The sequence below is a fragment of the Leucoraja erinacea genome, chromosome 3, assembly GCF_028641065.1.
Source record: "Leucoraja erinacea ecotype New England chromosome 3, Leri_hhj_1, whole genome shotgun sequence".
Lineage (NCBI taxonomy): Eukaryota > Metazoa > Chordata > Chondrichthyes > Rajiformes > Rajidae > Leucoraja > Leucoraja erinaceus.
In genome coordinates this window covers 8093467-8118356 of record NC_073379.1, presented here as the reverse complement: position 1 = coordinate 8118356, position 24890 = coordinate 8093467, and the positions used below count along the sequence as shown (strand labels likewise).

Genomic DNA, 24890 nt, shown 5'->3' with positions numbered 1-24890 from the left:
GGGGACCAAAACTGCACACAATACTCCAGGTGTGGTCTTTACTAGGGCATTCCAGGTGTGGTCTCACTATGCCTGCAACCAGATTTGAATTTCTACCTCAGGATGCAATGGAACCACAAGTTGAGAATTCATGCTGGTGTGGAACAGACCAGCAAACAGTGCAGCACATCATTTTCGACTGCGCTGTCCTCCGCCCCCCTAGTGGAGGGGTAGACATCACGGCCCTCGACCAAAGCACATTGAACTGGCCACAGCGCCTGGAGGGCGTGACATAACCTCTGCTATCCTCAAACGCAAGAAGATGTTGTTTTATCAACATTGCTGATACACAAAAATCGATTTAAAAGCATTTAAAATTCAGGACAATACGTACTGTTTCCATGGTTTCTCTGGCTGAGCAAACACTACCACGTCAATAGGAAGAATCATATTGTAGTAAGCACGCGATTTCTTGTCATGCACTATAAATAGATTTCCTATATCTTCAACCTTTCCCATATCAAACACAAAATGTAGGTTTATGACTCTCTGAAAGTTAAAAACAGTTAGGTAAGAATGTTGAGTTATTGAAGGTTGCAATGATGGATACATTTTGTAAAGAAATAGGAGAAGAAAGCAAATTAGGATGTGTTCTATCACTCAGTTTAACAAATTTAATAGTTTACTAATCTCTAATTTCCTCCCTTCATTAATCCTATATAAAGAATTGTGCTCATCGAATTCCTTCCCTTCGTCATTCTAAAACTTCATATTTTCATCACTGGTAGATGGAGCCCAGACTCTGATTTCTAAAATTATCCCCTTAAATGCCTCTTCCTCCATTCATACATTTCCTCTCAGGGCAGCTCGATGGCGCAGGGGTAGAGTTGGTGCCTCAAAGCTGCACAGAAGGCAGTGGGGGGCAATTTACTAGATGTTTTCAAGAGTGAGTTAGATATAGCTCCTAGGGCTAACAGAATCAGGGGATATGGGGATAAAGCAGGAATGGAGTTACTGATTTTGGATGATCAGCCATGATCATATTGAATGGCGGTGCTGGCTCGAAGGGCCGAGTGCCCAACTCCTGCACCTATTTTCTACGTTTCCATGCCAGAGACCCAGGTTTGGTCCTGACCACGGGTACTGGCTGTATTGTTGGAGTGCTGGAGTTTGTACGTTCTCCCTCTGCTCCAGTTTTCTCCAACACCCCAAAGACGTACAGGTAAGATTATTGATTATTCCTAATTTGATTTGATTTGATTTGATAAGATTTATTGTCATTCAAACCTAGCTTTGAACGAAATATAATTTCTACAGTTTTTTTTACATTACAAACAATCCAAGACCCACACTTAACACAGTTTACATAAACATCCATCACAGTGAGTCTCCAACATCTCCTCACTGTGATAGAAGGCAAAGTCTTTCTCTCTTCCCTTTGTTCCTTCTCCCATGGTCCAGCAGTCCAACTGCACTGTCGAGGCGAACTGGGGCTCCGATGTTAAAGCCTCCGGCGGGCGATGGTAAGTCCTGAGGCCGTCTAAGCCACGCCGGGCGATGTTAGGCCCCGGCTCCATGTCCTTTAAACCCGCGATTCCAGCGGGAGAAGTCGCTGTTGCGCATCTCGAAAAAGCGGTCTCCCACCAGGGACTTGGAGCTCCCGATGTTCCCGTCCACCGGGTCTGCGGCCGGTGTCTCCGAACTCCAATGTCGGGTCGCAGCCGCACGCCACCACAGCTCTTCCCGCTCTGAAGTTGGCCAGCTCCGCGATCTCAGTTCCGCAGGCTCTGCAACTGGAGCCGTCAGGTTAGTCTCGGCTGGAGGTCGCCGCCGGCTCCACGATGTTAGGCCCAACGACATCCGAGACCCGACAGGGAATAGTCGGGTCTCCGCACAGGGAAGAGATTTAAACGGTTCCCCCCACCACCCCCCACATATACACAGCTAAAAAAAATAATAAAAACTAACTCAAGACATACATTTAACAAGACAAAAATAAAAAAAGACAGACGACTGTAGTCGAGCTGCTGCCGTTAGGCGCCACCACTCCCACTTTTGTAGATAATTGATCATTGATCGTGATCATTGGTTGGCGCGGACTTGCTCTATCTCTGAACTTAAACCCTTTGTTTAAACAGTGGTACTTTGGTAACTTGGCCTTAATATAATATAATATAATATACTACTAAAAACAAAAGTTGACTGTCTATTGTAAAATCATTGAGCATTTTTCATCATCACCAAAAACAAGACAACCTCAACAGAAAAAGTTAAAATATAGGCTTATAAAATGTTTGCAATATAAAAACACATTTACCAGAGGTTCAATCTTTGTAGATCTTTTTTTGAAAATAGTTTCAAGATGCGGATTGGACTCAACCCTGAAATAAAAATAAGCAAAATATGGCATGGTAGTATACAAGTAGCACATGACTACACATGACCTCAAATTAATATTAGTCCATCTATCTATCTATACATAACTAAAACTCTAATCTTGTGCTCTTCCGGTTTGCGGGGATTTCTATTTGCGCAAAAACGGTGTGATACGGAGAGAGGGAGTTCGGCCCACAGCACGGGGGGTGGGGGGGGGGAGGGGTGAGGGGGGAGAGAAGACGGAGGGAGGGGGAAGGGGGAAGAAGGGGGACAGAAGGATGAGGAAGGGAGGAGGAGGGATAGGGGAGAGAGGGATGAGGGAGGGAAGGGGAGAGAGGGGGATGAGGGAGGTAGGGGGAGAGAGGGATGAGGGAGGGAGGGGGATGAGGGAGGGAGGGGAGGGATGGATGAGGTAGGGGGAGAGAGGAATGTGGGAGGGAAGGAGCGGGGGGGGGAGAGAGCGAGGGAGGGAGGAAAGAGATGGAGGGAATTGGGTAGAGGGGTAGTGGAGTGCAGGGGGGGTAGGGAGGGGGGGTAAAAGAGGTCCGGGGTGATCGGCACAATGGGATAGAGGGGGGAGAAGAGGGAGAGGGTGACAGGGAGGGGTGGATTTGATGGAAGGGGATAGGCACGAGTGGTGGAATATTGCGTTGGGGGAACAGGTTGCATTGAGGGAATGGGTGAGTGGTGGAATATTGCATAGGGGAACGAGTTGCGTTGGGGGACCAACCCACCTGTGTGACAGGGACCCAACGGGACCCAATTAGTCCAGTTAATAACTAAAACTCTGATCTTGTGCTCTTCCGGTTTGCGGGGATTTCTATTTGCGCAGAAATGGTACGCGATGGTGATTCTCCTGTGCTGCAAGTGCAATAAGTTTCGTTCCGATCGATGGTATATTGTAAAGGTTATCGAGGTTTAAATATCATAAAAACCGCGCATGCGCATATTGTTGTCAGTCGCCGCCACGCAGATTGGTCTCCTCTCCTGTCACTCAGGAAGGGGCGTCGCCGGGACGGGACCATCACCACACTGATTGGCCGCGTCCGCTGTCAATTGGCTGGAGGCCGCCATGGTGGAGGAGTGGCGCCACCCTCACGGTGGTTCTCCACGCTCTCATTGACCATCAACCGCGGGTCGACCTGCGAGGCTTCGCCGCCGCCGCGAGGCTTCTCCTCCACCGAGGCCCCATCATTGCGAGACTCCACTGCCGCTGCAGTCGAGGCCTCACTTCAGTAGATGCCCCACTTCACGCCTCCGTGGTGCCGACCTGGGCTCCAGCCGCGGGCTGTATGTGATATGTGTGTGATAATTGACCCACGACAAAGCGGTACACAGTAGCACTCAAACCTTTGCACCACCTTACTCACCTTTGTCCCGTGGCCGTTCCTATAAGGTTTTGTGCAGGTTGATGTTATATTTCACAAGTTATTGACATTTAAAAGTTTAAAAAAACCCACTATGAGAAGAATAAGTGTGACTGCTGTGACAGTTTTCTGGCAGTTTCCAGCTATGACGTCACAATGGCATCTCACAGTCCTCCAATCACAATGGGATCACATTTGAAGGAGAGGGAGGGAGAGGTGAGGGAGGGAGTGGAGGAGGGGAGGAGGAGAGGGGAGAGAAGAGGGAGGGTGAAGATGAGGGGGAGGGAGTGTATGAGCCGCACCTGCGCAGTTGGGGGCTCTGGGTGATTATTGCGTTGGGGAATGGGTTGCGCTGGCGGAATGGGTACATCACAATGGAATCTCATTTAGCAGCAAATCTGAGATCGCTAATCTCATTTAAAAAAAACAAGATTTCTTGGGAGGAGGTTTTTCATTGTGGGGATAGAATAAATATGATGGGGGAGGTGATCGCCCCCCCCCATGTGTGGATGATTGATTGCCGCGGTAAATTCCAGAATTTTCCTTGTGGGGGAGTGATGGTGTGATTGGCTCAGGAAGGCGCCTGCCTCCGGTTTTCATTTTGGGGGGGGGGGATGGAATAGGGGGAAATTATTGATATTTGTAACAAAAAAATAAAGTGCCCCCACTTGCCTTGCACTTGACTGGCATCAAAATGACACCCAGCGGGTCCTCAGCGTGGCCTTTCCAGACTGGGGGAGAGGGAGAGGGAGAGGGAGAAGGCGAGGGGGAGGTTGTGGGAATAACCTCTCCCCTATTCTACCCCCCCATAATGAACTTATGAGATGCAAGGATCTTAATTGTGTCATTGTACCTAATGTTTGAAAAGAGTGAACAAATATGAAAGTAGACAAAAGTGCTGGAGAAACTCAGCGGGTGCAGCAGCATCTATGAAGCGAAGGAAATAGGCAACGTTCCGGGCCGAAACATCAAATATGAAAATACAAATGAACCATTCACGCCACAAACGGTATTAAAATCGGAATGACCACCGTGCAATCACCAAAGAATTTCACAAATATTATATTGTGAGCAATTTTGGGCACTATATCTGAGGGAGGATGTGCTGGCTCTGGAGAGGGCACAGAGGAGGTTTACGAGAATGATCCTGGATTAACAAGTACATGGGTTAACATGTAACGAGCGTTTGGTGGCACTCGACCTAGAGTTTAGATGAGGGGGGACCTCATTGAAACTTACCGAGTGGTGAGGGGGCTTGGATGGAGTGGATGTGGAGAGGATGTTTCCACTAGTGGGAGACTCTAGGACTAGAGGTCAGAGCCTTAGAATTAAAAGGCATACCTTTAGGAAGGAGATATGGAGGAATTTCTTTAGTCAATCTGTGGTCAATCTGAAGAATTCTTTGCCAAGAAGGAGGCTGTGAAGGCAAAGTCAATGGATGTTTTTTAAGGCAGAGATATTGTAGATTTTACTTCGGAGTCACGTGAGTGACTACGTGAAGAAGGGCCGTCCGTCTGCGTGCGCATCATTACGTCTGAACGCAACGCGCGACGGACTGGAGAGGCACTGCGTCCTCCCAGGCCGTTAGGATGGGCAGGTAAGGAAAGTTGAATCACTTACCTGCGTTCTTTCGGCTTAAAACTTTTTGTAGTTTCAGGGCCCAGATGTCGAGGATACAGTCCGCGGGGAAGTCGGCTGCCGAAGACCGCAGCATTTCCCAGTAGCGGGCGACGGTGTTTCCCGTCACAGCGCCAGCAGCTGAACCGGCAGGAGAGAGCAGGCTATTCTAGACTGGGTATTGAGTAATGAGGAAGGGTTAGTTAGCAGTCTTGTTGTGCGTGGCCCCTTGGGCAAGAGTGACCATAATATGGTTGAGTTCTTCATTAGGATGGAGAGTGACATCGTTAATTCAGAAACAAGGGTCCTGAACTTAAAGAAAGGTAACTTTGAGGGTATGAGACGTGAATTGGCCAAGATAGACTGGCGATTGATTCTTAATGGGTTGACGGTGGATATGCAATGGAAGGCATTTAAAGACTGCATGGATGAACTACAACAATTGTTCATCCCAGTTTGGCAAAAAAATAAATCAGGGAAGGTAGTACATCCGTGGATAACAAGGGAAATCAGGGATAGTATCAAAACAAAAGACGAAGCGTACAAATTAGCCAGAAAAAGCAGCCTACCAGAGGACTGGGAGAAATTCAGAGACCAGCAGAGGAGGACAAAGGGCTTAATTAGGAAATGGAAAATAGATTATGAAAGAAAACTGGCAGGGAACATAAAAACTGATTGCAAAAGCTTTTATAGATATGTGAAGAGAAAAAGATTAGTTAAAACAAATGTAGGTCCCTTGCAGTCAGAAATGGGTGAATTGATCATGGGGAACAAGGACATGGCAGACCAATTGAATAACTACTTTGGTTCTGTCTTCACTAAGGAAGACATAAAAAATCTGCCGGAAATAGCAGAGGGACCGGGGGTCAAATGAGATGGAGGAACTGAGTGAAATCCAGGTTAGCCAGGAAGTGGTGTTAGGTAAATTGAATGGATTAAAGGCCGGAATACTTAAGGAAGTTGCCCCAGAAATAGTGGATGCATTAGTGATAATTTTTCAAAACTCTTTAGATTCTGGAGTAGTTCCTGAGGATTGAAGGGTAGCTAATGTAACACTACTTTTTAAAAAGGGAGGGAGAGAGAAAACGGACCAATTAGTCTAACGTCGGTAGTGGGGAAACTGCTAGAATCAGTTATTAAAGATGGGATAGCAGCACATTTGGAAAGTGGTGAAATCATTGGACAAAGTCAGCATGGATTTATGAAGGGTAAATCATGTCAGACGAATCTTATAGAATTTTTCGAGGATGTAACTAGTAGAGTGGATAAGGGAGAACCAGTGGATGTGTTATATCAGGACTTTCAGAAGGCTTTCGACAAGGTCCTACATAAGAGATTGGTATACAAACTTAAAGCACACGATATTGGGGGTTCAGTATTGATGTGGATAGAGAACTGGTTGGCAGACAGGAAGCAAAGAGTAGGAGTAAACGGGTCCTTTTCACAATGGCAGGCAGTGACTAGTGGGGTACCGCAAGGCTCAGTTCTGGGACCCCAGCTATTTACGATATATATTAATGATTTGGATGAGGGAATTGAATGCAACATCTCCAAGTTTGCGGATGACACGAAGCTGGGGGGCAGTGTTAACACATCTGACTGTTGGTTTAAAAACTATCTATCAGGCAGATCCCAGTGGTATTACTTCTAGCTCTCTTAATGTATCCAAGGGTGTGCCACAGGGATCGGTTTTAGGACCTTTATTATTTACTATTTATATTAATAGTCTAGATCATAAAGCTCCGAACGCAAATTTTCACTTTTATGCTGACGACACAGTGATATATTGCTCTGCATCTACCCCAAATCAGGCTCTCTGTCAGCTCCAAACTGCTTTTAACACTGTGCAACGTAACCTGTGTGATTTAAAACTTGTTTTAAATGCTGACAAGACAAAGCTCGTGCTGTTCACTAAAGCTAAATCAAAGCCCTCGGACCTCCCTCCTATCACCACTTTGCAGGGCTCTGTGATTGAATCTGTGTCTCAATATAAATATCTGGGAATTATAATTGACGATTCTCTCTCTTTTAGATCTCATATCCAGCAACTTGTGAAAAAACTAAAGATAAAATTAGATTTTTACTTTAGAAACAAATCTTGTATTTCTTTTGAAGCCAAAAAAAAACTTGTTGCTGCAACGTTTATGTCTGTGTTGGACTATATAACCATATAACAATTACAGCACGGAAACAGGCCATCTCGGCCCTACAAGTCCATGCCGAACAAATTTTTTTCCCCTTAGTCCCACCTGTGGTGATGTTTTATATATGAATGCATCTTCAAAATGCCTACAGTCTTTGGACACGGTCTACCACTGAGCACTGAGATTTGTTACTAATTTTAAAACCCTCACGCACCACTGCTCTTTGTACGCTCAAGTTGGATGGTTTGCCCTGTCCACCCGCAGACTCCATCATTGGCATATCCTTATTTATAAGACTATCCTCGTTGTTCTTCCTTCATACCTGCAGAAGTATGTAATTCGAAAAAGCACAGGAACTTATCAGCTCCGCTCTGAGGACTTGTCCTTACTAACTGTACCTAAAGTCCGTACTGAACTGGGGAAAAGGGCATTTAGTTATGCTGCTCCCTTCGCATGGAACCAGCTGCAGAATGAACTGAAACTTAAGGAGCTGGTTTCTATAAACAGATTTAAATCCTTTCTTAATGATGTTGAAGCTGGCTCTTTTGTCTGTACATGCTTTGTTTGATGATGTTCTGACTGTGACTCTATTTATATGTTCTCTGTTGTTTTTAAATTATTGTCTGTAACTGTGGAACTGTGCTGCTGCCTGTCTTGGCCAGGACTCTCTTGTAAAAGAGATTTTTAATCTCAATGAGACTTCTCCTGGTTAAATAAAGGTTAAATAAAAATAAAAATAAAAATAAAAGTTAGCTGTGAGGAAGATGCTAGGAGGCTGCAAGGTGACTTGGATAGGCTGGGTGAGTGGGCAAATGCATGGCAGATGCAGTATAATGTGGATAAATGTGAGGTTATCCACTTTGGTGGCAAAAACAGGAAAGTAGATTATTATCTGAATGGTGGCCAATTAGGAAAGGGGGAGATGCAACGAGACCTGGGTGTCATGGTACACCAGTCATTAAAAGTAGGCATGCAGGTGCAGCAGGCAGTGAAGAAGGCGAATGGTATGTTAGCACTCATAGCAAAAGGATTTAAGTATAGGAGCAGGGAGGTTCTACTGCAGTTGTACAGGGTCTTGGTGAGACCACACCTGGAGTATTGCATACAGTTTTGGTCTCCTAATCTGAGGAAAGACATTCTTGCCATAGAGGGAGTACAGAGAAGGTTCACCAGACTGATTCCTGGGATGTCAGGACTTTCATATGAAGAAAGACTGGATAGACTCGGTTTGTACTCGCTAGAATTTAGAAGATTGAGGGGGGATCTTATGTAAACTTACAAAATTCTTAAGGGGTTGGACAGGCTAGATGCAGGAAGATTGTTCCCGATGTTGGGGAAGTCCAGAACAAGGGGTCACAGTTTAAGGATAAGGGGAAAATCTTTTAGGACCGAGATGAGGAAAACATTTTTCACACAGAGAGTGGTGAATCTCTGGAATTCTCTACCGCAGAAGGTAGTTGAGGCCAGTTCATTGGCTATATTTAAGAGGGAGTTAGATGTGGATGATCAGCCATGCTCATATTGAATGGCGGTGCAGGCTCGACGGGCCAAATGGCCTACTCCTGCACCTATTTTCTATGTTTCTATAGAAACATGAGACTTGTTGCAGGACGAGCTCCGTTGGTGGTCCTGCAGTACGGGAAAATCCACCCGCAAGTCAAACAACCCGTTGACTCAGAAGAGTCCGGGGAGGGAAAGGGATACCCTCCCTCAACGGAGAGCGTCTGAGGACGACTCTCCCACATAGGAGCAACGTTTGGAGAAGTTGCTCCAACAATGACCTGCTATAAGGAGAGAGCTGTGTCAGCCCGGGGCCTACAGCAGCAGGTAGTACCGGGAGCCTCGCATAATGGGGCAACCCAATGTCTTCCCCATTGGAGGGGGAAGTACATATGGAAGAAACCACTCTGAATCAGAGTACAAAAGCAGGGGGGGGGGAGTAACCTTCACAGGGAGAAGCAGAAGAAAGGAAGTAAGTAAGTAACTTTTACTTATATAGCACTGTTTAAGTTAACTAGCACCAAAAAGCTTTACATAAAATAAATAATAAGCACAAAAGAAAAGAAATACTTCTGCAATCATCCAGGTTCCACTGGGTGCTTCCATAGATAGAGATCTAGAAAATGTCTCCTGCTCTGAGGAGAGGAGCATTCATGGTCAGTTTCAGTCTGACCCAAAGCAAGAATCTTATTTAGGCCCGCTGGAGGGGCCATGTCAGCGCAGGTATCCTCAGGGGCCTGCGGCAGCACCTGTTTTCAGGGCTACCTACAAATCTCACTCTCAATGGAGAGGAGTGTGAGTGATCAGTAGGTAACTGATCTTGAATTACAATACTATACAATGCCATTTATTTGTCATTTGAACCTCACATAACATTCAAACAAAATTTGATTTCGAGATCAGTAGGTAACTGATCTTGAATTAAAGTATGAACATACTGAAGCACATGCATATGGCCTCAAGGGACAGCAGTTGGCAGAATACCCGCACAAATGCCGGCAAGGGAACAGCGCTATCAGGATGACTTTGGAGAAACCAGCCGCTGAATCCTCTCTTCAGGTAAGACCAGAAGAAGGAAGCAAAAACTGTCGGACCAATCAAGGTACCAACGACAAGCAAACTTCATCAGTAGGCGACAACACACCCCATACCTCCATAGGGGGTAAGCAGTTCACTGAAGCCGGTGGTAGTTTGAAAGCTGGGCACGGAAAAAAAAGACCCAAGCAGAGGTCAGGAGAAACATGGAATCCACACTTCCTACCAGTCCAACTCCCAATCAAGGAGAGAAAAGGAACCCGCATCAGGGGCCTTTGGGCTTACCACAAGACCACCGGTAGCCATGGAGGTAGGTGGGTCTGGGTTTACTGAAACAAGGGATTGTGGACCAGTTACATGTTGGTAATTTTACTCTTGTGTTTTTGTTCAAAATGACAATAACATGAATTTCAGATCTGGTTTTAAAAAACAAATAACAACATGTGATTATTTTTTACTGCACAACATACATAGGTTCCAAGCAGACTTGGAACTCGGACCGGAATTGTCTTCAAGGCAGGCCCAGTATTTTGGGCAGGATTGCCTTCCAGGACAGGTGACAGATGGAGGATGTCACTTCATCCAGGTTTAACTCATTTGTGCAGTACAGACTTTTAGAAACAGCAATTTTTGTTATGGTCTAACAACTGCTTTGTAGGAGCTTCCTATAAAATGGTCACATGGCATGCATCGACCTCAAATACGCATACTATTCGGTGTCTATTCATTAAGAACAGGAGATATTTGAAGTTTAACTGGATGGCATGGCTCTGCCAAATGGGTTGACATCAGCTCCTAGACTATTGACTAAACTACGGAAACCAATTCTGGGACTACAAAGGTCTCAAAACCACATAGTAATGGCATATTTGGAGGACATTTTCATTTTGGAGTCACCAAGAATTGGCAGAAGCATCAGTCAAGCAAACCAAAACCCTGTTTGAAAGAATTGGTTACCTCATCCATCCAGTTAAATCAAAATTGACACCTACAAGGGTAATTGATTACCTAGAATTTACTATCAAAAACAGTAAATATGTTGGTGACTTTGCCTAGGGGCAAACGACAATATTAATTAAGCCTGCAATGACCTGATAGTCAAATTCTAGCCATCTATCAGGCAAACAGCGAGTGTAATTGGCAAATAGTAGCTGCATTCCCAGCAGTACGGGCCTTTGCATTACCAGAACTTACAGCAAGCAAAGGAACGAACACTCAGATTACATGCAGGCCGAATTGGCAAACTATGGATTGCCAGCAGAGGCCATTGTTGAATAACTATGGTGGATAACAAATGGGAGACAGCTCAGGGAAATTTTGCTCGAAAGCCATCGAGGGTTCTTCAGACCTATGCAAGCGGCTAAGGATGGGGAGACACCAACACAGTCTAAAGCTGTGGGGGCAGATGGAATGAGCAGGAGTCTGTAATTCCCCAAAACATGGAATCAATTACCCAGAATTGTTGGGGGCACAATATGGACTCAAGGTTCTCTGGAGCGATATGCAACCAGTGCTTATTCAAATTCAGATTGATAACACCACTGCGGTGGCATATATCCATTAACAAGGGTGGTGTAAAATCTGTATCTTACGACAGATTGTCGAACCTCATTTGGCACTGGTGTATCGAGAAGAATATTTGGGAAATCTACGAGGTAGATATAACACGGTGACAGATGTTGGATCACGAATGTTTGATAACAACACAGAATGGATGTTGAATCAGACCGTATTTAACAAAATAACTACACAATTTGGCATACCAGATGTTGATCCGTTTGCATCTAGACTAACCATTAGTTACCCAGATATGTGGCCTGCGAGCTGGATCCAGGAGCAAGGCAGTGGATGCTTTCTCCCTCAATTGGGGAGAAATGTTTATGTATGCTTTCCGCCAATTTGTCTCACAAACCGATGCTTGACAAAAATCAAGCAAGACTAAGCCACAGGCATATTGGTAGTGCCAGATTGGCCTAATCAAGCCTGGTCCCCAAAAACCTTGGGAATTATAGTCCAGCCAGTAATGGCTGTACCCAAGAGCAGGGATCTCCTAGTGAACCCGGTTACAGGGAGCAATCATCCACTACATGAACGTATAACTTGTTGGTCTGCAGATTCTGAGGAGGCCGTTTCAAGGCATAGGACTGTCCGAACAAATACAACACAGTTTGGATAACGGATGTCTTGGAGTTCTTATCAACTGTACTATAACTATAAACTAAGTTATAGTGCATCTATAGTGCCAGAGGCGCACTCTCCTTCAATCTGATGCTGGAAGCAGGGCACAGTTCGATAGGAACGCACCCCTTTACAACAGAATTCATGAAGGGAATTTACAATTTAAGACCTCCAAGGCCAAGGTACACTGACACATGGGATGTGAGCGTGGTACAAACCCTACTTTGACAGTGGGGACCGCCTATAACTAACCCTGAAGGTGGTATGCTGACAAAGAGTCCAGACACTGCAAAAGCTACGGTTGGACTACTTGACCACCAATATGAACAACATAACATTCCTAATCAGGAACCTGATAAACAGAGCAGGCCAGGAATGCCAGGGATGGAGATCGAGTTATTGGCATGTCCAGAGGACCAACGGTTGTGTGGGTGGTAACATACTAACACCACTATCTGGGAGTTACGGAGAACCTCAGAGGCTCAGAACAATCAGTCCTCATCAGCCATAAAAAAACCACACCAAAAGGTGTCAACTCAAACCATCTCCAGATGGTCAAAAGAGGTAATGGCGGTAGCAGGAGTAAACATTTATATGGTTAAATCTCACTCCACCAGGGCTGCATCTACGTCGGCAGCAAGAACTATGGACGTGCCCCTTGACGACATCCTAGTGGCTGCAGGATGGACGAATGAAATAACTTTCCACCGGTTTTATAACAAACCCATAACCGGACTGTTTGCACGTACCATTTTAAGTTCTGTCCCTTAGTTTCCCCCCCAAGGTTGGGAGGGGTAACTTTTTAAAAAACTTTTCTTTCACTTAAAGCATCCGTTTCTTTACTTAACTACGTAATGTCTGAATGCTTTAATGATTACACGCATCCATGGTCAATCCATTCAGTGTGTGACGCCTGGATTCGTAACCGGCGTAAAATCACAGAGCTTTGAAATCTTCACGTAGTCACTCACGTGACTCCGAAGTAAAATAGTAAGATTAAACGAGCTTACCAGTTTGAAGTTTGATCTTGGTTTTATGAGGAGTTACGATGAGCGATTATGTGCCCACCGCTCCCACCCTCATACTATACTATCAGATAGGTCATATGGAAATTCTAGTTTCTTCACAATCTTATTATTCTCAGGTCTTCTTTTTATCTGTGATTTAACACCGCTGCTTTGAAAATTGACGCACGCGCAGACGGACGGCCCTTCTTCACGTAATCGCTCATCGTAACTCCTCGTAAAATCAAGATCGAACTTCAAACTGGTAAGTTCTCGTTTAATCTTACTATTCTTGATTAGAATAGGTGTCAGGGGTTATGGGGAGAAGGCAGAAGAATTTGAGTTAGTAGGGAGAGATAGATCAGCCATGTTTGAATGGTTGAGTAGACTTGATGGACCGAATGGTCTAATTCTGCTCCTATCACTTATGACATTATGATTGGCACAAGTAATGACTACATTTTCATCTGCTACTTACTTAACAAATTGTAAGATTTTTCCACATTCGGTCTCATCGTTAATTTCTACGGGGTGTGTCGAGGTATGGCTCGTTGGCCAAATTATGAGCGAGCTACCACGACTGGTTAGGGAGAAAGCCTCCGAGTTCACCTTAGGAATCAGATTTTTTATGACGTCCAAAAAGGTTAATTTAATTATCCGTGCTGTGTTAAAAAAAAAAACATACAAGTGTTATTAAATATAAAGTTATTGCTTACATCACACAGGTCAAAGTGAATCCAGGGATGCTTGGATTAGGGGGGTATTAGCTACAGGGAGAGGTTGGACAGACTTGAATTGTTATCTCTGGAATGCCAGAGAATCCTGACAGAAATGTATAAAATTATGAGAGACATAGATAGGGTAGACAGTCAGAACCTTTTTCTCCAGAAAGGTTATATCAAATACCAGAGGACATAGCTTGCAGATGTAAGGGGTTCACTTTAAAATAAATGTAATTTTGTTTTTTCTTTTTCTTTTGTAGTATAGAGATACACCATGGAAACAGGTCCTTCGGCCCACCTGTCAAAGTTTGTTTCTTAAAAAGCAGACAGCAACACAAACTGTTAAAGGTAAACCATGGCAATCTTTAATTGATTCGTCAGACGGGAGTGGCGATCTACAATGAGCACAAACGTTGCTCAGTGCTTCTCGGGCTCCACTCACAGAACAAAGGAAAGTTAGCACAATTATACATTTTTCTTATCAGTAAAACACTCCTACCAGGTCTGAATATGGCATGACTGAAAGATTTTATGGCCTTTCAGAATATAGGAAAGCAGGGTCCAAATCAAGCTCACCCAATGACAAGTTATTACTGATCTCTGGAGCGTCAGCTATTTTTTCAATCTTGGCTTCTTTATGACCTTGAATGAAGCACATTTTATTACTGCAGGCTGCCATCTTAATGTCTTCATGGAAAAGACAACCCGTCCTCCATATTGTGTTCCATATAATTTACAAAGTCATTCAGACTTGGCACCGAGCCATTCTTTTGTCCTGCTAGACCATGCTTTTTTAGAGGAACAACTTCATTTTAGATTTGACTATTAGATTTGATTATTAGCTTTTATTCCCTCCTTTTTATCAAACATGATAACATTCACAGTCCTCGGTAGGTACACATAATGGTCGCAAGTATTAGAGCAATGATTAGCAGAATGATAGAGCCATAATGTATCACAGTACCCCAAAGTCCACCAGACCAAAGGTATGGCTACCAGTTCAATAGTACCCCAAAGTACATTAAACCACTGGTAAGGCAACCAGTTCTCACTCTCTTCAATGACAACCATCCTGATGAAGCTTGTTTAGGGTCTACAACAGTTCTCACCTGTCAGAGGGTATTGCCATTCTCATCGTAGATCGTTGCACAAATGTCCCCCCCCCACCCCGCCCCCCCTCTCAACCCATGGGGGTTCACCGCCTTGAGCTAGACGCCAGCGTATCCATGGGTTTGGACAGTTTCTCTTCCCAGTAGGTTTGGGTGGCCTACTTTCACATCACCACTTAGAAGCGGCCACTGCACTGAAAGCCAAAGACAAAGCAGGCTTAGCTTGTGGTCTGTGTTGATGTAGAAGGTGCCACTGAAGTTGATGGCGTTGAACTCCTCAAATCCGACAGTAAGGTCAGGGTCAGAGTTGGCCGTCTGCAGTAACCCTTGTTGCGCACTACCCAGTTAGGAACGATCTGCATCGTCCCCTTTGGAACTTCGTCAGGTCAGTCTCACTGATGGCGCTGTTCTCAGGGCACACATCATAGATATCTGGGATGTTGTCAAAGTCCTTACAGACATCTCCTCTGCTGTCACCATCGGCATCGATCTGGTCAGGGTTGGGAACAAAACGGCAATTGGCCTTCTCATCAGAAACTCCATCTTTGCCATCCTCATCAATGTCCTGATTGGCATCACACTGATTGTCCACCAGGTCTGAGTCATTGTCTTCCTGGATAGGGTGATGCATAATCTCTTTCAAGAGGTCCTTCTGTTTCAAAATGTTCAGCTTCTCTCTCGCTGGACGCTTGGTCATACAATAGACCTCAAAATGCTTCAAGGTTGTTGATCAAATGTGGTTTGTCGTCCTGAAGTTGTGACCAAAGGCTTTGCACTTCCTCTGATCTGTAAAGATGTTCTTTCTTCTGTATGGATCAGCTTTACATGGTGCTGTAGGTAGCGATCAATCAGAAGCACCTTGTTACAAACTGGGTGGGGGCAAGGTCTTTCACGCACCTCTTCATGCTGCTCTTTTATATGTTTCTTAAGTCCCTCAACTCCTCTGTAAACAGCACAGCAACCCTTATACTGACATCGATACACGGTGGGGAAATCTTCCCTTTCCAAGTGTGACTTTGGTTTCCCGCCACGTTTTTGTCCAGATTGTTTCTTCACATCCTTAATATTGTACTTCTTAACTGGTAACTTACTCTTCTTCTTCCAATATGGTTGAAAAGACTCATCTGAAGAACCATTCTTAACTTTTATTTCGCTGTGATCTTCACTTGATAAATACCTTTCAGAAAGATCACTGGACTCCAGTCCATCCACAACATCATTTCTTATAGAACTTATAGATGCCTCATTGCACTTAACTGATTTTTTCCCCCACATTTAATGGTTGAGTTGCATCTTGTACCTGAACTTATTTCCAAGAGCACTCTGTATATTCAGGATCTGAGCACAAGAACATATATTTCTTCAATGGGGATTTTCAGTTGTCCACATTCACTGACAGTGAAGTGGCTCCACTGCATGTACAAGGCTGAAAGTATGCTAACACTGGGACAGGTTGATGCTTCGCAACATTATCACCCTCACCATTTTCAGTCACTGTTCCATTCCGAGGTGAAAGGGTTATTGAACCATCCAGAACTTCCTCCAATGAGTCCTAATTTCTACTGGATGGGCACTGTCTCTCATTCAAAACAACGCTGCGACTTGAATGCATGTCCAGAATGTAACTGTGGCAAAGTTGAATCCTGCCTCACCACAACACCAACTAGCTTCTTCCCCTCTGTTATCAGAGTTCTGAACAGTCCTTCCAATTACTAGGATTCTGCCTGATGCACCTCTACCCCATTGCAGACATTGGACTTTGCCTCTGGAACTTGTGTGCTATAATGCTCAGAACTATATTCTCCACACTAACCTTTCCTTTTCTCTACCTATTTAGGTGAGCCTGAATTGATTATATTTATTCATGTTAATCCTTTGTATCTTGCTGACATTGAAAAAGAGTGCAAGATTCTTTACTCGTCATTTAGCTGTTGAATAACTATTAACTGGGTCCCTGCTTAATTAATGTTTCCAAAGTTAGCTGACTTGATTCAATTTCAATATGTTTGTTTTTATCTGTATTCTGGGTCAAGGGATGAACCATGGTCATATGAACATTCAAATTGTGAGCCTTCTCGAACAGCTTCTCATGTTGGTCACAAGCAAATTCAAGTTCAGCTTCTGCCTTGTGCCTGGTCATATGATATTTCAAGGATGCTCTTTGCCTGCACTGGAAACCACAAACTTCACCCTGCAAAGGTTGTGCTCCAGTATGGCGCATTTGTTGAACTGACAGGTGTTTCCGCTGTTTGAAAGTCTGACCACATCCATCACTAATGTAGTTTCGTTTCACAAATCGAGTTGTTCTTTCTCCCAAGTTGTCCATCAGCGTGTGAAACCAGTATTCTTCTTCCTTCTCCATCAATGCCAACTGGCTGTCTGATCCATCCCAACTCAGCTCCTCACTTTGATCCCGGCTGGGATTTACCTCAATCAGGTTCTGTAACTTGAGTTGCACTCCAAAATCAAGGCTTTTCAACTCCACAACCTGATTGCTCTCCTTCAGCTGCTGTGTGATGGAAGCGAGATGGTCATTTTCAGACTGGGCATTGGTGAGCATATTTCTTATCAGTTTCAGCTCGGTCTGTAGCTCCGGGATAAGCTGCCATCTTTTTCTGGTTACTTCAAAAACCTGTGGTAATGGATCCATCTTGGTCAGTGTTATAAACGTAAGGTCAGTTGTCAGCCTTAATCAGGACATCTTAATGCAGGGGTGTTTCCCCAAGTCCAGCCCATCTGGGCCAACCTCAGGATAAAAAGTAGGGTCAATAGTCCCATTGTCCTTTCTTGGTTCTCCTCCATTTATAGTCAATCGTATCAGATGTCTCCAACGGGGTTAATCTTCAATCTTCTTGGCGGTTGGTGTTGTAGTAGCATCTGGTACAGTCCCCTCCAACACAGTCCCAATTTTGTCCAATCCCACTACCTTATCAGTACGTGGTCTCCCAGTAGTATGGACTGTGTCTGTGTTCAACTGGCAGTGGCTTCTGTCTTTTCAACCCCTGTGAATGCAAGACTGACAAGGTTGTGCTTAATTGCTGCGTATGTAATTAATTCATTGCTGTGGGCCTGTAGGTCATAACTAACTTCCACACCCTTTAGTGTTCTATTCATTCCTTCCACTAATCCAGAATTCTACGGGTGGTGGGGGATGTGAGGTCACTCTTTAACTCCCTACAAGGCAGACCCCTTAAAAATAGATCATTATTTAAAAAAAAACAATTTAAAAATATTCCCAATTGTTCCAATCTATCTCCCCAAAAATTTACAATTTCAAATTAACAGATTTTGTTCTGAGATAATGGCATCTGCAATCTCACCCAACACATCTACCTGAATGCCACATGGCCATCGTGGAATTCAGGTCTCTATTTGAACCCAATTCAAAAGGTAAGAAATAAGAAAAAAATTAACTTACAGTTAAGAGAAAACAAAGAATAAACAATTAATTTCCATAGATTGCAAGCTCATTCAATGACTATTTCATCTGACGTACCATTTCATCAAAAGGGGCATATATCTATATTACTAAAATTCTGATCTTGACCACTTCCTGGTGTTCTGTATATTGATTTTACAATAAATGCTGCCACTTACGGCTGTGATTTTTGCCCATCTTACTCAGTCTCCCTCCGCTGCGCAGGACAAGAGGATTTTTTCCATCGATGAAAAATAAAAGCGTTATTAGTGTTTAAAAAATGTTGAGATTATCTCTCCCGAAGGCCATGCCCCTTCTGGAGGACTATAAAACCCGGAAGTGTTGAGTGCCTCAGTCAGTCTCTGCAAGATGGGGGAGTGAGAACTCTGAGTAAGATGGCCAAAAATCACAGCCGTAAGTGGCAGGGTTTTTTTCTAAAAACAATATACAGAACAACAGGAAGATGTCAAGATCAGACTTTTAGTAATACAGATGTCAGTATGTGTATCTATACACACTGAACTTTTATTTTTCTCTTGTTTATCATAAAAATAAGTGTTATTTACAGTGCACTATGTTTACCTATTCAGTTGTGCTGCTCGCAAGTATGAATTTGAACATTGTTCTGAACTCTGGGACTTATGTGGTGACAATGGTAAAACACTCTTGGTACTATTGAGTAGCATGAAATGGTATGAAACTGCATTTGAATTTTGTATTTGCACCCTGGATTGAACGATAGAATTTGGTGGTCAGAACAAAAACTAAAAACTGAACATTGGGATCCAAGAGATGGTAAAATCTAAAATATATACAGTCTATATTAAGTTTAGACTTTTAATCGTGCTTTATTACAAAACACCAACAACCATTTTCTGTCCAATGTGCTGAATTTCAAAATTAAAATTAAAACAACCATCGATGTCCAATTTACAGATTTTCATGTATAAATCACTCACAGATTAGTAGACATGTACCACTCATTCACACTGCGAAGACGTCCTCCAGCCAACCTAATACCCCATTTCCGGGTTTTATAGTCCCTCAAGGGGCACGGAACAACAAAGTATTCGTTTATTTTTTAATCGATGGGAAAAATCCTCTTGTCCTGCGCAACGGAGGGGAACTCTGAGTAAGATGGCCAAAAATCACAGCCGTAAGTGGCAGGGTTTTTTTCTAAAAACAATATACAGAACAACAGGAAGATGTCAAGATCAGACTTTTAGTAATACAGATGTCAGTATGTGTATCTATACACACTGAACTTTTATTTTTCTCTTGTTTATCATATTATTTACAGTGCACTATGTTTACGTTTCTGATTTGGCATCAATAAAACACTTCATTACCAATAAAAACGATGCACCAAAAAATCAATGAGATACAAGAAACTCAAAAAGACTCACATCAAAATAAAATTAAAATAGCTGCAGCATCAATGGAGGGACACAAAATGCTGGAGTAACTCAGCGGGACAGGCAGCATCGCTGGAGAGAACAAATGGGTGACGTTTCAGGTCGAGACCTTTCTTCAGACTATTGAGTCAAACTCACACATCAAAAATGGACAATTGACGTTTCGGGTCGGGACTCTTCTACAGACCAATTGGAGTAGGGACGAGAAAGCTGGAAAAGAGGTTGGGGCGGCACAAAGCCTGGCAAGTGATAGGTGGATACAGGTGAAGGGGATTTGATTAGTAGACGGGTGACATAAGTGACAAAGGCTATAGGTAAAGAGGAGTTGAAATAGTATCAGATGAGAGGAGAAGGGGAATGAAATGTAAAGCCAGAATGAGGGACGTTGATGGAAGAGAACCAAGGGGCCGGAGGAAAGAAGAAAAATTGGCGGATAAAAGGCAAATTATCTATTCGGGGTTGAGAGATGAGAAGGAGGCAATGAGGTTAGGGCAGGATAAAGGGATAAATACGTAGGTGTGCACGGGGGTGGAGAGGGGGCACATTAAAAAAAAGAGATGATAGCGAGAGGAGGGGAGCGTTAAATCGACACATGAAGCCCTGCCTGTCCGTGCCCTCACTTTAGGCAGATTGTACTGTATCAACCATAATTTAAAGACTAATTTACTTCACTAAGAACAGTCTCTTTTTGAATGGGTTTTTGAATGGCTACGCAGGTGATAGGGTGGTCAAAAAGGTTTTCAATACATTGGCCTTCGTCAGTCAGAGTATTGAGTATGGGAGATCATTTTGCAGTTATTTAAGACGTTGGTGAGGCTGCATTTAGAGTATTGTGTTGTTCTCGGCACCATGTTATAGGAAAGCTGGAAAGAGTGCAGAGAAGAATTACGAGGATGTTGCCAGGATTCAAGGGCCTGAGGTAGAGGCAGAGGTTGAGCAGGCTGGGACTCTATTCCTTGGAGCATAAGAGAATGAGGGGTGATCTTATAGAGGTGTATAAAATCATGAGAGGAATAGACGGGATGGGATAGATGCACAGTCTCTTGCTAAGAGTAGGAGAATCGAGAATCAGAGGACATACGTAGGTTTAAGGTGAGGGGGGAAAGATTTAATAGGAACCTGACGGGCAACGTTTTCACACAAAGGGTGGTGAGTGTATGGTACGAGCTGCCAGAGGAGGTAGTTGAGGTTGGTACTATCACAACGTTTCTGAAACATTTAGGCATATAAATTGATTGGGCAGGTTAAGAGGTATGGGCAAAATGCAGGCAGGTGGGACTAGTGTAGATGGGGCTTGTTGGGCAGTGTGGACAAGTTGGGCTGAAGAGCTTGTTTCCGCATTGTATGTCTCCAATACTCTAAGATGACAGGGTGGTCAAATATGGACTTAGTAAGATCTTTGACAAGGTCCCATGTGGTAGGCTGGTCAAGCTTAGATCATATGGGATCCAGGATGAGCTAGCCAACTGTATTCAACATAGGCTTGGTGGAAGGAGTCAGAGAGGGGTAGTGGAGGGTTGGTTTTTCTGATTGGAGGCCAGTAATCAGCGATATTCTGCAGGGAAATGTGGATTGTTGTTTGTCATCTATATTAGTGATTTAGATGACAAAGTAGTTAGCAAATTTAAGAATTATGCCTAAATTGATGTCAGGGGTTATGGGGTGAAGGCAGGAGAGAGGGGTTGAGAGGGAAAGAAAATGGTGGAGTAGAATTGATGGGCCGACTGGCCTAATTCTGCTCCTAGACCTTATGAAGTAAAGAACTGATGATAGTGGACAGGCATGAAGGCTATCCAAGTTTACAAAAGGATCTGCCAACTAGGGAAGTGAGCCAAGGAATGTTTAGTTTAGTTTAGAGATACAGCAAGGAAACAGGCACTTCAGCCCACAGGGTCCGTGCCGACCAGTGATACCCGCACATTAACACTATGCTACACCCACCCACTAGGGACAATGTTTACATTTACCAAGCCAATTAACCTACAAACCTGTACGTCTTTGGAGTGTGGGAGGAAACTGAAGATTTTGGAGAAAACCCACACAGATCACGGGGAGAAGGTACAAACTCCGTGCAGACAGCACCCGTAATCGGGATCGAACCTGTGTCTCCGGCGCTGCATTCGCTGTAAGGCAGAAACTCTACCGCTGCGCCACCGTGACTGCCCATAATGGTGGATGGAATTTAAATCTGCCAATGTATGAGATTACATTTTGGCAAGTCAAACCAGGGCAACAACTACACATAAAATGGAAGACCCCCTGAAGAATGTTATAGAGAATAGAGACCTAGGAATACAGGTACAGTCACCTGAAAGTGGCAAAACGGGTAGATAATGTGTGAAGAAGGCATTTGGCACATTTGCCTTCATCTTTAAGCGTACTAAATACAGGAGTCGGGAAGTCCTGGTACAGCTGCACAAGATGTTGGTGAGACTACATTTGTATGCAGTTCTGGTCGCACTGTTCAACTGTATACAGTTCTGTTCACAATGTTATAAGAAGGTTGCCATTAAACATCAAAAGGTGAAGGATATAATTTTAATCCCTGGAGCGCAAGAGGCTGACGGGTGACATCGAGATAATCAAAATCTTGAGCACAGATAATGCAAAAGGTCATGTCTTTCTCCAATAGTAGAGTAGTCCAGAACTAGAAGGAACAGGTTTAATTAGACAATAGACAATAGGTGCAGGAGTAGGCCCTTCGGCCCTTCGAGCCAGCTATTCAATATGATTATGGCTGATCATCCCCAATCAGTAACCCGTTCCTGCCTTCTCCCCATATCCCCTGACTCCATTATTTTTAAGAGCCCTATCTAGCTCTCTCTTGAAAGCATCCAGAGAACCTGCTTCCACCGCACTCTGAGGCACAGAATTCCACAGACTCACTGAAAGTGAGAGGTAGAAAGATTTAAAGGGACCCGAGGGGCAAATTTCATCATACAGTAGATGGTACGTATTTGGAAGCTCTGGAGGCTAGAACAACGACAACATTTAGAAGACATCTAGGCTGGTACATGATTAGGAAAGATTGAGGAGTATGGTCTGAACACAGGCTAATGGTTCTTGGCCAGTTATAAAACCTGGCATGGACGAGTAAGGCCAAAGAGCCTGTTTTCGTGCTATATGGCACGAAGTAGGATCACAAAGTGGTTTGAATTTGCATTTAGTTTATTGTCACGTGTACTGAGGTACAGTGAAAAGCCATTGTTGCGTGCTAACCAGTCAGCGGAAAGACAATACATGATTACAATCATTAATTTTGGCCATACAACATGGAAGAAGGCCCTTCAGCCCATCAAATCATGCTGACCATCGCCATCTGTTCACACGAGTTACACATCATGTAGTGGAGTATTTAAGACATTGTTAGGTTATTGCAAGTCAGTGGACAGATTGGGGAAAATAAAAGAGCACTGATAATATGGAGGACAAACTCATGGAGTATTTAAGACATTGTTAGGTTATTGTAGGCAAGGGGAAACTAAACGGGCACTGATGATATGGAGGACATATTCGTGGAGTCTTTAAGACATTGTTAGATTATTGTAGAGGCTGCGGACAGACTGGGGAAACTAAACGAGCGAGCACTGATGATATAAGAGGACAAACTTATGCAGTATTTAAGACATAGTTAGATTATTGCAGGTCAGTGGACAGATTGTGGAAAATAAACGAACAGTGATGATATGGAGGTTATCCACTTTGGTGGCAAAAACATGAAAGTAGATTATTATCTGAATGGTGGCCGATTAGGAAAGGGGGAGATGCAACGAGACCTGGGTGTCATGGTACACCAGTCATTAAAAGTAGGCATGCAGGTGCAGCAGGCAGTGAAGAAGACGAATGGTATGTTAGCACTCATAGCAAAAGGATTTGAGTATAGGAGCAGGGAGGTTCTACTGCAGTTGTACAGGGTCTTGGTGAGACCACACCTGGAGTATTGCGTACAGTTTTGATCTCCTAATCTGAGGAAAGACATTCTTGCCATAGAGGGAGTACAGAGAAGGTTCACCTGACTGATTCCTGGGATGTCAGGACTTTCCTATGAAGAAAGACTGGATAGACTCGGTTTGTACTCGCTAGAATTTAGAAGATTGAGGGGGGATCTTATAGAAACTTACAAAATTCTTAAGGGGTTGGGCAGGCTAGATTGTTCCCGATGTTGGGGAAGTCCAGAACAAGGGGTCATAGAAACATAGAAACATAGAAATTAGGTGCAGGAGTAGGCCATTCGGCCCTTCGAGCCTGCACCGCCATTCAATATGATCATGGCTGATCATCCAACTCAGTATCCCGTACCTGCCTTCTCTTAGAGCCCCTCTGGTTGTGGTAGAATCTGATCCCCTTGGCCACAAGGGCCACATCTAACTCCCTCTTAAATATAGCCAATGAACTGGCCTCAACTACCCTCTGTGGCAGAGAGTTCCAGAGATTCACCACTCTCTGTGTGAAAAAAGTGAAAAGGTCACAGTTTAAGGATAAGGGGGAAATCTTTTAGGACTGAGATGAGAAAAACATTTTTCACACAGAGAATGGTGAATCTGTGGAATTCTCTGCCACAGAAGGTAGTTGAGGCCAGTTCATTGGCTATATTTAAGAGGGAGTTAGATGTGGCCCTTGTGGCTAAAGGGATCAGGGGGTATGGAGAGAAGGCAGGTACAGGATACTGAGTTGGATACTGAGTTGGATGATCAGCTATGATCATATTGAATGGCGGTGCAGGCTCGAAGGGCCGAATGGCCTACTCCTGCACCTATTGTCTATGTTTCTATGTTTCTATGAGACGTGTTACAGGAGGAGAGCTCCGTTGGTGGTCCTGCAGTACGGGAAAATCCACCCGCAAGTCAAACAATCCGTTGACTCAGAAGAGTCCGGGGAGGGAAAGGGATACCCTCCCTCAACGGAGAGCGTCTGGGGACGACTCTCCCACATAGGAGCAACTTTTGGAGAAATACGTGGAGTATTTAAAGCATTGTTAGGTTATTGTAGGCCAGGGGAAACTGAACGAGTGAGCACTGCTGATATA

The 24890-nt window shown here is 44.0% G+C and overlaps 1 protein-coding gene across 1 annotated transcript in view; it reads right to left on the bottom strand.

Moving 5' to 3' along the window:
• Nucleotides 1–13882, bottom strand: part of LOC129693701 (ufm1-specific protease 2-like) — a 35529-nt gene extending 21647 nt beyond the window's left edge. Inside the window, exons 1-3 of the mRNA XM_055630485.1 lie at nt 13679–13882; nt 2297–2360; nt 374–528 (exon numbers count right to left, since the gene is read on the bottom strand). Of these exons, the coding sequence (XP_055486460.1) occupies nt 374–498 (125 nt within the window). The 5' untranslated portion in view covers nt 499–528; nt 2297–2360; nt 13679–13882. The remainder of the gene's footprint in view (nt 1–373; nt 529–2296; nt 2361–13678) is intronic.
• Nucleotides 13883–24890: the final 11008 nt, after the last annotated feature.